The 17,656-nt window shown below is 36.0% G+C and overlaps 1 protein-coding gene across 8 annotated transcripts in view; it reads right to left on the bottom strand.

Annotated features, from left to right (window-relative positions):
* LOC137278306 (kin of IRRE-like protein 2) overlaps positions 1-17,656 on the bottom strand; it is a 239,757-nt gene that overhangs the window by 656 nt on the left and 221,445 nt on the right. For 3 of the 8 annotated variants that reach the window (XM_067810560.1, XM_067810561.1, XM_067810559.1), the window contains exons 3-9: positions 15,036-15,160; positions 12,189-12,408; positions 11,996-12,019; positions 10,162-10,446; positions 8,625-8,648; positions 6,334-6,351; positions 1-4,804 (exon numbers count right to left, since the gene is read on the bottom strand). The exon at positions 1-4,804 is cut by the window's left edge and continues 656 nt beyond it. In XM_067810560.1, coding sequence (XP_067666661.1) covers positions 4,653-4,804; positions 6,334-6,351; positions 8,625-8,648; positions 10,162-10,446; positions 11,996-12,019; positions 12,189-12,408; positions 15,036-15,160 — 848 coding nt within the window. In that variant the 3' untranslated portion in view covers positions 1-4,652. The remainder of the gene's footprint in view (positions 4,805-6,333; positions 6,352-8,624; positions 8,649-10,161; positions 10,447-11,995; positions 12,020-12,188; positions 12,409-15,035; positions 15,161-17,656) is intronic. The other 5 variants (XM_067810565.1, XM_067810566.1, XM_067810563.1 and 2 more) reach the window with 2 other exon arrangements.

Consider the following 17,656-nt stretch of genomic DNA (forward strand, 5'->3'; position numbering starts at 1 on the left):
ACACTACATATTCGTCTATATTTCTAATGTCTTTATTTGGAAGCAATTTTAAATCAATCTAACTACTTCATGTTCCACTACAAGCAACACACTGAATATGTAAACAGGAAATAGTCATGTTCTGATCGTACACATCTGCCTCGCTGGTCATGGAAAATCATGATTGTCTCTGCATGTATTTATGTATAATATTGTTAATGCTATTTTACTGTGAATTGAGGGTATTATTCCATATTTTTTAACAGACTGACCTCAAAAGAAACATAAAAGAGTAGAAAATATGATATATGACATCTGACAATGTTCATTATTGTGATTCACTTTTAAATTTGGTGAAATTAAAAATACATGTGATTATATAATCACTATTCTTAATAAAATGGTAAATAATGTGCATGAAACTCTTTGCTCTAAAATCGGAATCAATCTCAGTTTATTTAATATCTCGCTAAACTCTTCTTTCACTTCTTCCAACAGTTTTCAAATTTCAGACCATCCCTAAATGTCTAAAATTCAATTGGTTATTGAGAGAACCTGAACTGTTTCTGGCTGACTTATTAAGTTTGTATTGATGCATTCAAACGGGACCATTGTTAGAAATTGGTGACAGATTCTGTGGAATGTCTAAAAAGCCATTTCATTTTTTGAATGGTTCATAAACTATTAAATGAATTTGAACAGGAAAATATTTCCTGTTTTGGACTGAACTACTAAGCAGTTTGTTTATAAGCAAAAATGGCAAGAGGTCATTCAAGAAACATCACTGTGGGCATCACTTTCCCACGTGAGAAAATTACAGGGCCCTGATTAAATAAAAAGGTCTTCTTAGTAACTGTGTCCCAATGCAGAGGCTGTGTTACCCATTATCCTACCTCGTGTAAGGACCTCAATCCACATCACCCTGAACAAATTTCCATATACAACCTACCCAGTAGATTTTTTTTCCAGAGATAATCAGTTCTGCCCCTGCTGCTACAATAACATGCATCCACGTGAGTCTGTGCATGTCATGTGATATATTCATAGGTCATTCATTGGATAAAACCTAATGTGGTTCTGATAATTATTTATGTCAACCTCCACTGAATGTGATACCTTACATGGTAATCTTTAAGAAAAACACAATATATGCAGCAGAGGTGGTGAGATAGTGATGAGCCATGTCTCTGGCGAGGCAGATACTTACATCAAAATCATTAGAAATGTATCTTGCAGAATTTCATCACAACCTGTAGTCCTTTAGAAGGAAACATCCAGTCCCATCACCAACATAACCTAGCTTCACGTACAACTCAGGCTTGACCATCTACACACATCGTACTCATGAACAGGGCACTTGCCTAGATCACCCAAAAGTCTTGACAAGTTGTAGTTTGAAGTATTCAGACCGTACATGTCAATCAGTACCATTGGGAATTTTTATTGATATCTCAAGATCCATCACAATGTGATATTTTCACTTTCATGTGATGCATGATTGGTTCTGAGAAGTACATGACAAAAGTGACAAAATACTTTACTAAACCATAAGAAGTCTACTGAAGAAGAGTCCATTTATAGTTCTGTAGATCATTGTTTTTGTCAAGATTAGTTCAAGATAGTATTGACAGCATAGTGTAAGGTGTTTTGCCATTGTACCACCCTGTGTTGCAATACAAATGACCAAATATTCCTTGGTTCAACTACCAGGTAGGCTTGTAGCTCAGCTTTATAATTAAAATGATTGAAATTAACCTATTCAAAAACATCCGTCCATGCAAAACTCCAAATTGAATTTTAAAGGTCAAAAAGGGGTTTTCTGAAAGACTCACTGGCATGGAGCTCAGATATATAAATAAACTGATTGAAACTAACCTGTTTAAAACATCCTTGCATGCAAAAATCCAAATTGAATTTCAAAGGTCAAAAGAGATTTTCTGCAAGACTCACTGGAATGTGTTTTCAGGACGTGTATGGGATGGCAATGCCCTGTCCAAGATCTGTACAATTCTCACACAGGGAGACCACAAACCACCAACATCAAAATGTATCTCATAATGCACACCTTGATATACTGCCTTCCATCACAACATATTGTATAAGAATTGTGGCTCTTCCATGCTGTCTGAAACCCGTCCTCTTCACTGTTGGTTTGGAAACCTGGGTATCTGTGAGCCGTGAGCCCAACATTTTCATTAATCTGACAATTATCTTCACTGTGAAAAATGCACCAGTTTGGTAACATCCAATGTTAAAAGATATGTTCCATATCAAAATGGATCAATTCCACGTAAAATTATTATTTATGGACAATAGGTCTTTTTCTTGTTTAACAAAAAACATTCAGATTTTGTTTCTTCGTTAATTAGTCTGTTTACTGGCCTGAAAATAGATGGAAAGATTTTGCTGTATCCTAATGGCCTCAACCTTCAAATACCCAGATTTTACTTTCTTGTATCCATTGTTCATGATTCAGCATACTTGAGATAGAAATAAAGCAATGTATCCATGCATTTGAAGGTTTTACTAAAAATGAATATATTTTATCAAAATTCAATGTTTTCTGTCATTTTCTACCTTCATTAGCATTTCTGTATTCTAGATTTGACAAATCAGTCCCTCTGACCATTTGAAATTTAAGTTGACAACAATGTATACTTCAATGTTTCCTTTATTATTCTATCATTGTCTCATATTTACAATTTCTATATTCTGTCTCGAAATTACTTTCAGAAATAGTTCCATGCTAAAATTGATGCAAGAAAAATAAAAAAGAAGTAGCACAAATTCTATGAGATGAACAGAACAGCCTTATATCTGTGCTTTGTAGTAAGTATCTCAAGGTTAATTTCAAACCAATTTTTGCACTGATAACAGGCTGCCTTCTGATTGGTTAGTGACACAAGAAAACATGGCATACGTGTATTGCACATCTGTTATATATATTTATATATATTACATAGCATACATCATATACAATAAAACACAGATTCCAAAAGGGACTTCTACGATCAACAATAAAATCAGTCGAAGTTCAATGCGAGCGACTGACTGTTGCTAAGTAACCAGTCACATGTCCTGGATGGAGATTGACCAATCGCCATTGTCCTGAGGTAGGGAGATATAATGTTCTCCCTACTCAAATGTTAGGGAGAATTCTCTTTGTCTGTAAAATCATCACTAAACACAGAAATGATCACAATTCACATGTGTCAGAGCTTCAGAGGAATCTGCAATGGTAAGAAGGCGTTTACAACAGTTCACATTGATGATATTCAGAGTTGTCTGCCCTTTTATCAAAGTTATCTTTCTTGAAAGAGTTGTCTCCCTTGAATTTCCATCGCCATGTTGGCTGATAGTCCCTATTACACATATTCTGACAGTGTCATTGCAACCATTTTATTGCCTTTGTCAGGTTTAGGGCATTAGCTTGTCCAGTTGAGACTAGGTCAATGAGTAATTGGAGATTTGGGTAAACAATATAGGCACATGGTGTTGATATATATATTTAACAACATTTAACATCCAAGGAAAATTGTAGATTTTAATAGAGGAAAATGATTTGGACTTTATTTGACAATAATGTTGATGAAATTAGCAGTAATAGCTTAAATGTTTATTCGATGGAAGTTTTAAATGCATACATAAACATTGTAAGCAAATACTACAATAATTAGAGTCGAAGCAAGAATCATCAACACAGGTAACGGAAATTCTTTCATTCAATGTACGTAATACCAGCACATGAATGATCATCAGGTGTGTTTAATTCCAGATAATTAAAATTTCTTCAAATGATTTCATCCCCAAACCTGACAAATGGAATTAAAAACAATAAATAACCCGTCCTTATTTGAGTCCAATGCTTGATGCTGGTCCTATCCGACTGAAAAGCTCACCAACAAAGTTCACGGCTGGGCATCATACAAGCTAAACATCAAGCCTTCAGAGTATGTTTACAGTAAATAAATTAATAATTGCCTGATACCTGAGGCTTCCAGTTTAGTCAACTAAGATGAACGTGTCCAAAGATCAGATGCAAGTTGATCAGTATCAGGATGTATAGTGTTTCATTGTCATGGCTATGTCATCTCCAAGATGCATGCCTTGGATTGATGATTCAATGGTTCCATTGCAAGGATAGTCTTCTCCATGGTTGGCTTATGCTTATACATGTCAATGTTGTCCATTGATTCAAATCCTTGACATTTAGAACAGATTTCCTCCACATCCTGCTTGACCTGTAGATGACCAGTGTAGAATGTTGTGACATGCCTTGTTGTTTCAGAAGCTGACAGTTTCTACATACTGTTCAGAACACAAACTCCTCAAGTAACTGGTTCATCCAACACAAGAAGATTCCAATGTATGACTGTGTGCACATTTTTGTACACATACACTGACTTGACCAAGTTGATACTCTGTACACTGGTCATATGGCAATTTTAATCTGTACAGTGATGTCTAGACACTGATAGCCTTCAAGAATAAGTCCTGTGTACTGAGTACACCTTGCTTGTCATCAAGTCCTGTGTACTGAGTACACCTTGATTGTCATCATGTCCTGTGACAAACATTGACATCTGACATGGAACTCTCGGAGGATGATGTTATGTACAGTGTGCACCATTCACGGCATGGTGTTGGAGAGAACAAAGACACCTTTCTGTCTACTATCTGTGCCATGACAGTGATGATGTTGTCCACATCAACAGTGTTGTCAGAACAAAGGGAAGCAACAGACACAAAGTTGTCATTGACAAATTTGTCCCCCTAGAGGTCTGTGGCAGTTGTGCCTTTGGAGTAGTGTACCCAGGGAATTGTCCTGCAAGAAAAAAGCATCAGCCATTGTGAGTTTCTGTTATGGTAATGATGATAATCTCATCATAAATTGTTTCTCAACTGAATAATTTTTCACTAGATTTCTCTAATGCTGGAATGTACACCATACTGATATTGAAAATGGCATATGTACCCAAATTCCATTAAGACCATTTCTAATTGCTCCAAGAACCATTTCATCAATATTCTAAATATTTTGATTGTCATTTTCAGAGTATGACCTTTGGAAGAGTTTAACATTGAAATCTGTTTAACCCTGATATTTATACATAAATAAAGGCCTACAATAATTTCATGAATTATGGGAGTGACAAAAGTAACTTCTCCACCAAGCATAACACAGAAGAAATTAAAGCACACATCATTACAAACTTGAATTTACATGCAGCTGTAATTGATAAGATTTTGCAGAAACTGTGTATCAGCAGGTGTTTTATAGAAGATATACCACAGCAGAATTAAACCAAATTGATCAAACATCTTAAACCAAGTGACATCTTTATTTATACATTGGCCACTTCTGCAGATGGACACAACTTAACAAATGGAAAACGTAATGTTTACATATTTTGTTATACAAGTATGTATGACATTTATCTCTTTTACTTAGATGATGTGTCTCTCAAGATTTCATTCAGGCAAATGGGTGAGTGAACTAGAGTGATTAGTTTTGTGCCGCACTCAGCAATATTCCAGCTATATGATGGTGGTCTGTAAATCTGGACCAGACAATCCAGAGATCAACAGCATGAGCATCAATCTATGCAATTGGGATATGATGACATTTGACAACCAAGTCAGCAAGTCTGACCACCAGATCCTGTAAGTCGCCTCTTAAGACATGCAAAGGGTTACTTAAGTTCTTTTCTAACCCAGATCTTCACAGGTCTCAGGCAAATAAAAAAGACCTCACCTCACACATTTCATAATCAATAACAGCACAGCAATTGGAAAGTAAACAATTGTGAAGAAAAGTGCAATATTTCTTGTGAAAGAAATATTACCTTGAATTGTAAGTGCAAGCTTTTTTTCCATCTAAATGCATATCATGTGCACAGTGCATGATGTCAGATGAGATTGCAGTTTGAATAATAACACAAACCAACCAATAACATAAGCTGGGAATATCAGAAGAAAACATTATATGTTAGCACCTTAAACTGGCAATAATTATTTTAACATGCCTTGTATATGAGCTAAAGCATGCAAAGAAAATTGATGCTACACATATCATTAAGCCAATCACTACATTTACTTTTCTATCTAATTCAATCTATATATGTATTATGCTGAATGAAACTTTGTGACAAAACATTGATCAAGTTGACGACTGAAATTGAGCTTGACATTTTCATTTTCGGAATCACTGACAAAGTTTCCATTGCATCATGCAGGCTGCATCAGATGAGACAGGTGACACTCCCACGGTGCAGAGAAACACAGAGACTGAAATTTATAGACTGTACACCATGCAAGTCCATTGTGAAAAGTGGAATTGTGTCATACTTGTACCTAATAATCGTATATATCCTGACACAAACGCATAGGGGGGAGAAAGAGAGGAAATTAATACATAGATGATAATACATGACATTTCTTTGGATTTTTTGTATTTTATAAAGCAACAATCAGCAATATTCCAGCAATATTCCAGCAGTCGATAAATAATTGAATTCAATTTCTTTTGAATTTTGGGTTTTGTTGCTGTTTATTTTTGCTGTTTCAGCACTATTTCAGCTATATCAAAGCAACTGCAAATACAGGTCTGACTATTAATCCCACCCCTTAGAACAAGGAAGGATTTCTGTAGATCACTCCTAGTCTAGGTCTTCGGGTCTGTGAATCTGTATATTCATACAACAGACAAAAGAAAACAATACATGCCCTCATGTATTTCTGCAATATTTCAATTCCTCATGGAAAAATTTGGGAATTTGAAAAGGGATTGTCTGAAATATTGATGCATAAAAAGTTTTATTTGTGTACTAAAATGAAGATAGAAAAATATTAGTAGTACAATATACAGTATTAAATTTATAAGGATCAACATGAACGATGCCATTCTGTTTATAAACTGAGCGACAAGTTAAATACAAAACTTGTAAATGGACAGATTAGTTCAATGCGACTACTAAAAGAAATCTATTCTAAAGAATGATCATGCAGTTACTGAAATTTCAGAATTTTGGGTTTATTGTATATCATGTTGACAGTATATTGACAGAAGTATATAGTTTCATGCCTAGTGTTGATGCATTCAGATATGACATCAATATACTTCATGAAGAATAACCTTATTGAGAACTGATCTGGGTTTTAAACATGCACAAACCCCTAAGCTACTATCACCCTTTAATTAGAGCATCATTGAGAGAGGATTAAGGAACTTTGGTACCTCAGAAGTTTAGCTCATCAAATTTGAACACTCTCCCTGTATAAACTTGTGTATGATCCCCTGTGTCATGAATCCAGAATTATCTTTGTTTATATAATGATGATGTATCGTTAACCCCAGACTCCTACAACTCCAATAACTCTAGCAAATCCAAACTTTGTAAAACACTAAACCCCTTGGAAAATTCTGCATTTGACTCCTCTAAGTAATTTATTTTAGTTAAATGATCAAGATGTATCTATGAGAGAAGTAGAGCATACATCAATGTTACCATGCCGTGGATCTTGCAGTGCTCCAAATACTCAACTCTATTTCTAGCCAAAGTGCATGCAACCATTGAACACTTATAGTCAACCCAGTATTTTGTATGCAGGAAAATTCTATATTCAGATAAATTCCACTTTACATGTACATTTGATATGAAGGCCCGTGTTTATTAACAAATATATTTTAATGTTGAGTGTTAATGGCACTTATAATTCTTTGACATTCAACTTTGATGAATTTAAAATTGATTAATTTTGATGAGTTCATGGTGTGATATGAGAACAGTTCCACCCAGTTTAAAAGGAAATGTTTAAATCTGCAGAAAAACTGAAAACATGTCACTGTCCGGGAAATAATTGAAAAAGGTCATCAGACAAGCTGTTTCAGTTTCAATTATCAAAGGCTTGGCCATGTTGTTCTCCATGAAAGTTGATACATCAGCCATTTTGGTTCTCTACTATTGATTAGATGTAGTAGAAGAAGAAACTGAGCAATTTTTCAAAAATAATTGCTAGTCCCTTAAAATAATCCTTTTACTTAATGTTTTCCCAACTTATAAACATGAAACTATAACCTTATCAAACAGAATTCTAATTACATCCTCACTCATAATGTGTTTAGCTATGGATTTCATGGTAGAAGAAAAAAGATGTCAGAAATCATATCATTACATGTACAGTGTTCTTCAAGCATTAATTCAGAGAGGTACTTCTGTATGCAGAAGTAAACAGCAGTTCAGATGGAACTAGCAGTTCCTGGTTCCAAACTTTAAATGTCAGATCATTGCAGTAACATATCGATCCACACAACACATGCTTTTCGATCCTGTCTAGGTAGACAATGATCAAGTTTACTCCATCCTGTATCAGCATATTCATTCATATTTGTTTTTACTGTCAGCGCTTGGCAGAAAACATTTTGGGTTTTTTTTTATCCACCAAAAAAGATTCCATTTGGCATAACAGACACAATGAAGGTGACTCTTGAGAATGAGCAACGACAAAAGAATAATTTACAGAATGACTTCAGAAGATATGGGAGGGAATAAACTTGATCTTAGGGTTAATTCAGAGGGGTTAATAGTAACATTGGAACCATGAAAATGCTACAATAGCAAGATAGAGAGGGAAGACATCCTTACCACGTTTTACATTCGAGGACTTGGCTGCAACATGCAACAAACAGAAAATAAATATCAGATATAAAACACAAATATTAAGCACAATTTATTTATGTTTTAAAAATAACAATGAAATAAAGATGCTATAAAGCATTACCATCCATCATTGCATACTGACAAAAATGCTCCAATTTTGTGGTAGTGTTATGAATCAAAATATATATGGTTTTGAGCCTCAAGCATTATTCACACATTTATTACACTTTAATCATGTAATCAGTATTATTGATCTCTTCTCTTCAGTTCTCAGCTGTACTGTGATTGAAAATGTTGCAATTATTGCCTATACTAAAGCAGTTTATTGCACTCAAGCAAAAGCTTTTACGTCTTAGATGATTGTGAAATTATCAGGAACACAATCTGTACCTGAAGCTGAATGCTTGCATGTGCTTTGTAATATAATTGTGTGCTACTTGTGCATTTGTTTCACCAAAATGTATTTTCATGTGATTATATGATGAAGAAATAACAGATGACGATAGTAACGGGAATCTAAAATGTCTTTGTGTGCAGAAACAAAACAATAAGGAAATATAGCATTTACACTGTGATGCTCTGCTTTGTGTCAGTGAAAGTAGTAAAGCCAAACTGTTTCATCAAGTACTTTGGGAATATATTTGTGCCTAGGTCTACTTTTGTTTTCCTGACTCAGAAAGCATTGATCATGAGTTTGTTCATTTCAATGAATAGACTGGCCTTTAAAAACAATAGTCATATGCTCTTAAATTTCACAAAAATGTCTCTATTAGTTCCACGGATATTTTGTTTAGAATTGTTTCTTTAACATACTTAATCTAGGCACATTTTTCTTGAACCTTTCCTTAGTTTTCCTTAGTTTATTAGACTAAGATATCCTTATTGCAGGGTAGATACTTCTTACTTTAAGAATGATAAACGTTTTTAGTGAAATTGCTTAAATGAAAACAATAAGAAAGACAAACAAATTTCAAAAAGATTGTGAGGATCAAATATTGTGGATCCCAGCAGCAGAAAAAGTTAATATGGCCTAAGGTGTTATTTAGTACAGTGACACATTTACTGTATGTTGAATATACAAATTATACTTTAATTTGCACTAGTTTAACTCAATAATTCAATGTCAATGACTAAGGCAAGTCATTTAAGTTAGGAATATTCAGTCTTGTATTTGAGTTGCTTCCCCTTGTACTTGATGGTTAACATTTAATATTTATATTTCATGTGGAAATGAGTGAACTTGACAATTGATGAAAAGAAAGTGAGAAAAAGGCATTGTGTTATTCACTAACCTGATTCGTCATTTAGGATTGTTCCTATAATGAACATGTACATATCTTAGAAAACTATATATATTTTTACAAATTCAAGATACCATATTTGAAAATAAATTCTCCTATAATGCTTGATTGTTTTCCAGTCTCACATTTTAAATAATTCTCTTTCACATCTTACTTCATGATAAAGCCAGGTGGGTAAATGTAAAAATAGGAATTTGAAAAAGTTCAAGCAAAATACGCACCGTTGAGGACAATAACTTTGAGGCTTGCAATGTGATACTGTGAGCTCCGACAGACATAGGTACCAGCATCAGTCATGTTACTTCTCATAATCTCCAACTTGCTATGAACTGTTTTGTGTATTCGTGTGGGTATGCTGTTTATTGAGATTCTGTCAGTCTGTCGTAATTTTATCCCATCTTTAAACCAGTCGACTCCTTGAGGAGAATAATCTTTTGCCGATGCGGTGCAGTTGAGTTTAATTGTATCCCCTTTTTCTACAAAAGGTGTGCCCAACAGCCTGATTCCTGTAATGAGATAGGTTTATGATTATGTAAGCATGAACGTCGGAGATCATTTTAAATTGATATCATTTCCAGTGCTTTTAGATTTGTTACTAGATTAAATAGTTACTGATTTTATGGTGGCACACTTTCATGAAAATTTATAATTCATTGTGTACAATGGTTTTGCTCTAAATAATATGTGAAAAGCAATGAAATATTTACATTTTGGACATGTCATTTATTACAGACAAAAAAAATCATTGGATTTAATTTATTTCTATGTAAAGTGAAAATCACGAAAATATAAATCAAAAGCAGCCTAGTATGTACAGCATCACATTTGAAGCAGCTCCACCCTAAGAACAGCATCATTCTTTGGACTACCTAACAGCTTTGGAAGAACCACAGCACCATCGTATCCAAAGGTTAAGTTCACTTGAATTACCTCCCCCTGGAGACAGACTCCTTTGACGATAAACCCATGCCTAGAGAACAACGTGACCAGAAAAACACCTCACCTGATGAAGTCGTCCACAGCATCTTGAAGATGTCATCTGAGAACTTAAACACCTGAACAATCACCTCCCCTCTGGGACAACCCCCCATGCAGGTAAAACCTTAACCAAAGCACAACCTCACATGAGGAAGGACTGGATCTAATGGTTCCTAGTAGTGAAAAACATGACCCCATTGCCTTTATCCATCCTGATCGGAAGGAACCACAAGACTGACATCTTTTGCCTAGAGAACCACAAGACATGCTAGCTTTACCTAGAGACCCACAAGACATACATCCTTTACTTACAGAACCACTAGACATACATCCTTTACTTACAGAACCACAAGACATACATCTTTTACTTACAGAACCACAAGACATACACCCTTTACTTACAGAACCATGAGACATACACCCTTTACTTACAGAACCACAAGACATACATCTTTTACCTACAGAACCAGCACAATACATACATCCTTTACTTACAGAACCACAAGACATACATCCTTTACCCATAGAACCACAAGAACAACATCCTTTACCTACAGAACCACAGGACTGACAACCTTTACCTACAGAACCACCTGATAAACCACCCTCACTGCGGGTACACTTACACAAATACAAACTTGAAGACTTTACTCTGGACAAACATAACATCTGAAGAACCATTCATACCTGGAGGTCCAATTGGGGACAGTATTCCTGGATGACCATTTCCACTAAAGATCAAATATACACTTAGGACAATAACATCTGGAGAACCATTTGCAATTGAGGACTATTTGCAGTCAAGAACTAGAACAGAAGACCATTACACCTGATTTCCATTGAACAAAGCATTCCTGGTGCTAAGACAATGTCAAAAGTCTGTGGAATGGTATTTGAGTGATGATCACCTTAGTGCCTCAAAAGGCAAAACAACCACAGGGCTATTTCACTTGGAGGACAATACACCTGGACGACAATGACAAACAAGGCACTTGCTAATCTGAAGGTGTTGTGACTTGATGACACGTGACACTGTCTTTTTAACATCAAAAGAAAGTAGAAACATTCATGTCTTACCTAGCTTTTGTTTTTTTCCTGTGTCTGCAGAAAAAAATAATCATGAAAGGTTAAATGCACAAAATTATAAACAAATGATTTAAAAGATTAAAGTGTACTCTTATGACAACTCATTTTACATTGTTCATTAGAGCTTGATATTCTACTGCTGACATGTACAGACCCATGTTGTGATAAAAAAAATAGACCTTACCTATAACGTGCAATGTTACATGGCGAACAATATCTTCCTTAGCACTAATCTGACATTCGTAAACACCAGCATGCACTGGTTGAACATCTCGGATATGTAGGTCCCACTCAGGATTTGCGATCTGTGTAGATCTCCTTTTAAGGAAATATCGACTGTCCGGAGCAAATAGGTATTCTCCAATTGTGATTGGATGTGGCTGTGACACTTTCTTCCATATAACCTGAAAGGAAAGTAGTTATGTTTAGTTACTGAACAGGTGATATGTTGATAGGAATATGTGGTGAATTTTAATGCAATTATTAGTGATATTGCAGAAAAAATGGTTACTGGTTTACTCACTCAGTTAATCACTAGATAGCTCACTCACTCACTCACTCACTCACTCACTCAACCACTCTCCAAACCCACTGAAGCACTCAACAAACTCACCCGCCAACACAAATCCACTTACTCACTCTTTGGCTAGGTCTTGCATCTAACAGAAAATATGCTTATGTGTATGGATATCACACACTGTTTAACAAACATTGCTTAGTTTGTAGACATGTGTGGATATTACATGCACATTACAGTCTGTTTGAGTCAGAAATGGACCAAAGAATTGCAAACAAAACTGCCACTTTGATATAAATAGTACACATGCTTATCATTTACTAATACCCAACAGCTTTTTGATATTTGAACATTTTCCGGACTCCACCCAAAAACTTGTTTAAGAAACTATCATTGAAAATGCAAAAGTTGTTATCTGTCGCAGCAGTGTGAAAAATGATAAATACACGTGGAAATACGAAAAAACAATTTTAGACAAGATCTCAAAGCAACACTTAAGAGTGAGTGAGTATGGTTTTACACTGCTTTTGGCAACATTCCAGCAATATCCTGGTTGGGGGACACTAGAAATGGGTTTCACACATTATACCTATGTGGGGAAGTGACCCCGAGGTTCCGGCGTGTCGAGCGAACACTTTAATCACTAGGCTATCCCACAGCCCTGCAAAACTTAGAACTTGAAGTAACCCAGTAGATCAGTCAAATCTGGGAAAGACAGGAATAGCACTGACCAAACATAATTGTCTTCTCTTGTATTTTGTCTTAAAGCTACAGGCAGTGCAGGGAGGGTTAACATAGTAGCTGAAGCATTTGTTCAACGCAGATGGACGAGCATTCGTTCCTCACATGGATACAATGTGTGAAGCTCAGATCTGGTGTCCCTGCACAAATATAGCTGAAATATTGCTGAAATATTGCTCAAATTTGTATGAAACCTCGCCAACAGTTCTACAGACACAGATACCAAATTAACCTAAGAAGAATGTTTGTTACTCCACGATGGACATGTTTTAGTGGGTAGAGTTCTCTCCCTTTAACCATGTGATTGTTCAGGAGTTGAAAGCAGGTTCCGGCCTAAACTATTGTATACTATGCATGAAATACTACACTGGTCCATAAGTTTATCTAATCATGCCTTTATGCAAAGCTGAATGTTATTTTCAAATGATCACTTGCAACTCTATTCTGTACCAAAAACAAAACCATTGCTAGGAATTGTGTTAAGCCCTATTTAGTAGGCCTATAACATAGTGATGCCGTTTAAGCAATCTATAAGTAATCATTTGGCTATCACACATAGCTAGATGAAGAGAAACCCTTAGGGATGAGCCAAGTATATCCTAAACCACAAGGTGAGTATGGGACACAATACCAGATGCTGGATCTTTGCCGCCATGCAGAAGCAAAATGGGTTAACAATGACTAATTAGCATCTGTACAGTGAGTGAGTTTAGTTGTAAGCTGTTTTAGGCAATATTCCCGCAGTATCACAGTGGGGACATTGGAAATGGGCTTCACACATTGTACCAAAGTGAGGAATTGAATGCCAGTGTGACGATCGAATGAATTAACCATTGGCTACCAAACCACCCTTAACTTCTGTGGAATGGATATATCTCAGATTGGTCAGATGTCTTGTCCAGGCTGATAGATCCTAATTTGGTTAGTTTAAAAGGATGGGTTTTCAGGTTCAGGGAAGTCTTAAACCATGGGGGATTTATATTTTGAATTAAACTTGAAGCTTGATGGACACAGAAATGGATGACATACTCAATAGATTTTTCTAAAATTGTATTGTCGTCGGGGTCAATTATTTAATTCTAAAATGGTCATTTCTTCAATGTCCACTTCTGTGAGCAATGGTGCCAAAATTTATAGTAAATAAGTTGTTTTTCAGCTGCTCAAGGGGAGGTAAAGAGGCCCAGTGGTTAAAGTGTTCTCTCATCATTCAAAAGACCCTGGTTTGACTCAAAACATTGGTGCCATTCTGGTGTTCCCTGCCATGATATTACTGGTATATTGCTAAAAAGCAGCATAAAACTAAATTCATTTAGCTGCAAAATAATTTTGTAATCACGAGTCTGAATTTGGACAGTGGTATGAGTCAGTCTGTACCATACCCACACATGGAGCTTTCACCAAAATGGTGATAAACATTATTTGCCATCATCTCTAAGATTCTCCTGTAACACAAATGTGACATCCGGTGACATGTTACAGATGTATCATAAAAGCAGAGTGAGTGAATGAGTTTAGTTTTACGCCACACTTGGCAATATTCCAGCTATATTACAGTGGTCTGTAAAATAGTCAAGTCTGGACCAGATAATCCAGTGATCAACAGCATGAACATCTAATTAGGATACGATGACACGTGTCAACCAAGTCAATCCCATCAGTCATCTCTTATGACATGCATGGGTCACTGAAGATCAATTCTAACCTGGATCTTCACATGCTAGAATTATAGCAAACAGAAGACAAGCATGGCATATTTTGAGACATGGCACTCACAGATTTTGGTCCAAGATTTTCCACAGCACATGGTAAGATAGCTTCTTGACCACTCTCAACTGTGATGTTTTCAGCAGTGTCCAAGAATCGGGGGTTTGTGTACCGCAGAGGCCGAGCTGCAGACACTAGAACAAACAAACAAACAACATTGCTAACAAACATATACAACAAACAGCAAACACAGAAAATAATTCAGCTGTAGTTAAAATGCTTGATTGGCATTTTAGAAGATGCTATTTGATGAACAAAGAGAATTTCATCACAGTATCACAAGAATAAAGAGCAGATAAAACCTTGAAAATTATTGATGTCCATCTAGATAAAGAAATTACCAACAACACGAATTGTTGCACAAGACTGTGAAACCATTATGTGAAACCAGGCTAGAACTAACACATCCCTATTCAGCAATTTGACATGTCTCTCATGCATAAACAGATGGCCATTATAGTGTAAGCCATGTATAAGGAATGCATGACTTGGTGAAATGTAATGAGAACACAGAGAGCAATGGTGTGAATGTTTTTATCTGCGGAGAAAGAGCATGTTGTGTTTCTTACAATACTGATAAATTTTTCATGAAATTGATTACTTTTTATTTATCATTAATAATTCCTTCTGTTAATTTTGACATTTCCTGTATATTTGTACAATATGTGCAATGTACTCTGTTGGAGTGTTTTTAGCTTTGTTCCAATCAGTGCAACAAAGAGAGTTATCAGAAATATTCATGTAGAATTATTGAGGTTATCAATTATAAAACTGAAACCCTGTACAAATGCAGAGCAAACATTGGGCAAAGAATGGCCCTTTTCTGCAGATGAATCAATATAATGAAACATTATTTCCCAGCAAAGTATGAAATCCATCAACATTAGCATTGAGCCAAGTCCCAAGGGATCTGATTTACGACACATTATCTCAAGTTGGACCTCAATTGCCACTGGCCCCACAAGGACTATATATTCACCAATAATTTATCTAGTGCATTGGATAATTAGCTAACTGAAGCATTCCTGGTAAGATGAAAAGATCAAAGATTGGAAACACAGGTAATCCATCTACCTGTGGTCATGTGGCGGTTCATCTCAGTGGCTACACGGACACAGATGATTTACATTCACTTCAGCCCAGTGAAAGGAGAAACTTTTCCCCCCTGATTTTCCCCTAGGTTATTTTCAGACCTCACCAGAAGAGAGACTCCCGACTCTCATGAACTTTCTGTGGTTTTGTGTCTACTATGATTTAAAGCAGGGGCCACTCACTCACTCACTCACTCACTCACTCACTCACACTCACTCACACTCACTCACTCACTCACTCACACATTTGTGTGTGACTATCTTCCATTTGCTGCGATCATAAAACTGTTAAAATCATCATTTGCAAAACATGTCCATATTTTTCACAATATATCACTTATAAAACAAAACCTTTTTAATTTTTTTTTCTGTATTATCATTCAAAACACAGGTTATCACTAAGCCATTCGATAGCTACATTCTAAATGAATTCTAATTTCATATACCCAATCAACTAGTATATGTGATGACAAACACTCACCCACTCATGCACTCACCCATTCACCAACTCACCCACTCACTCACCCACTCACTCACCACCCATACATGCATGCAGTACTTTCACAACATAATGACAAATTTTGGGTTCCACTTTGCCATCCCATGTGTCTTTATAATTTCATTTGGCATTCATGTAATATACATATATACCTCTGAAGTTGGCCTGCATGACTATTTCAAGAATACTTCATATATGGACTGCATCTTGGGACTAAGCATTATGCATAGTTGCATCCACCATGATGTTGACTACAGGTTTGAATCTGAGATGCATCTCCACTATCATCCTTCATCATCATCCCACACTATCCTTCCACAACTGTGTAGCTGAAACCCAACATATTTTAACTGAAATGAAGTTTTTGTGTGATTCATCCGAGATTATCAGGTTTTCCTTCCTTAACCTGGAGCTAAAAATGAACATAGATCTCTCTTATTATTCCAGTTTCTCCTCTTTAGATGTCTTGTTTTGTGTATACTGGCTGCTTCTGACAACAAGATGGCTTCTCTTTTTGGGCAAGAGTAGGGATGTGTCTTTCCAGTCAATGACCTGCACGGGATGTTTTAGTCAAGGCTGATGGAATCAGTTCAACAAACCCCTACTGATGCTTAAATTAGAATAAATGTGTCTGTGATCTATAAATGGAGAACAGAAGTCCATTTTACTATCTTGGATTTATCTTTGTCTACATCAAATCCAGACGGATTTTATACACGAGGCTTTGGAACAGTCTCATTGCATTTGTAAAAGGTTTGAAAAGTGGAGTATTCTTGGGAGGAATCGGTCCCCAGTGCCTCATGCTTGTCATAAGAAATGACTTACATAGGCATCAAGTGGATTCAATGTGCGACTGGGAGATTGTGTATGATAATACATGATTTGTGTTGAGTATTGATCATCATAATGACAATGAATTTGTCTGGTGTAGTCAACTTCTGAGGGCACCGTCAGTCCATGGCACCATTGATGGCAAGACAATCACTGTACAGATCTCTTTCCCAGATCCAGAAGCTGCTGTCATGAGTTTCAGTCAAAAT

The sequence above is a fragment of the Haliotis asinina genome, chromosome 3 (assembly GCF_037392515.1).
Source record: "Haliotis asinina isolate JCU_RB_2024 chromosome 3, JCU_Hal_asi_v2, whole genome shotgun sequence".
NCBI lineage: Eukaryota > Metazoa > Mollusca > Gastropoda > Lepetellida > Haliotidae > Haliotis > Haliotis asinina.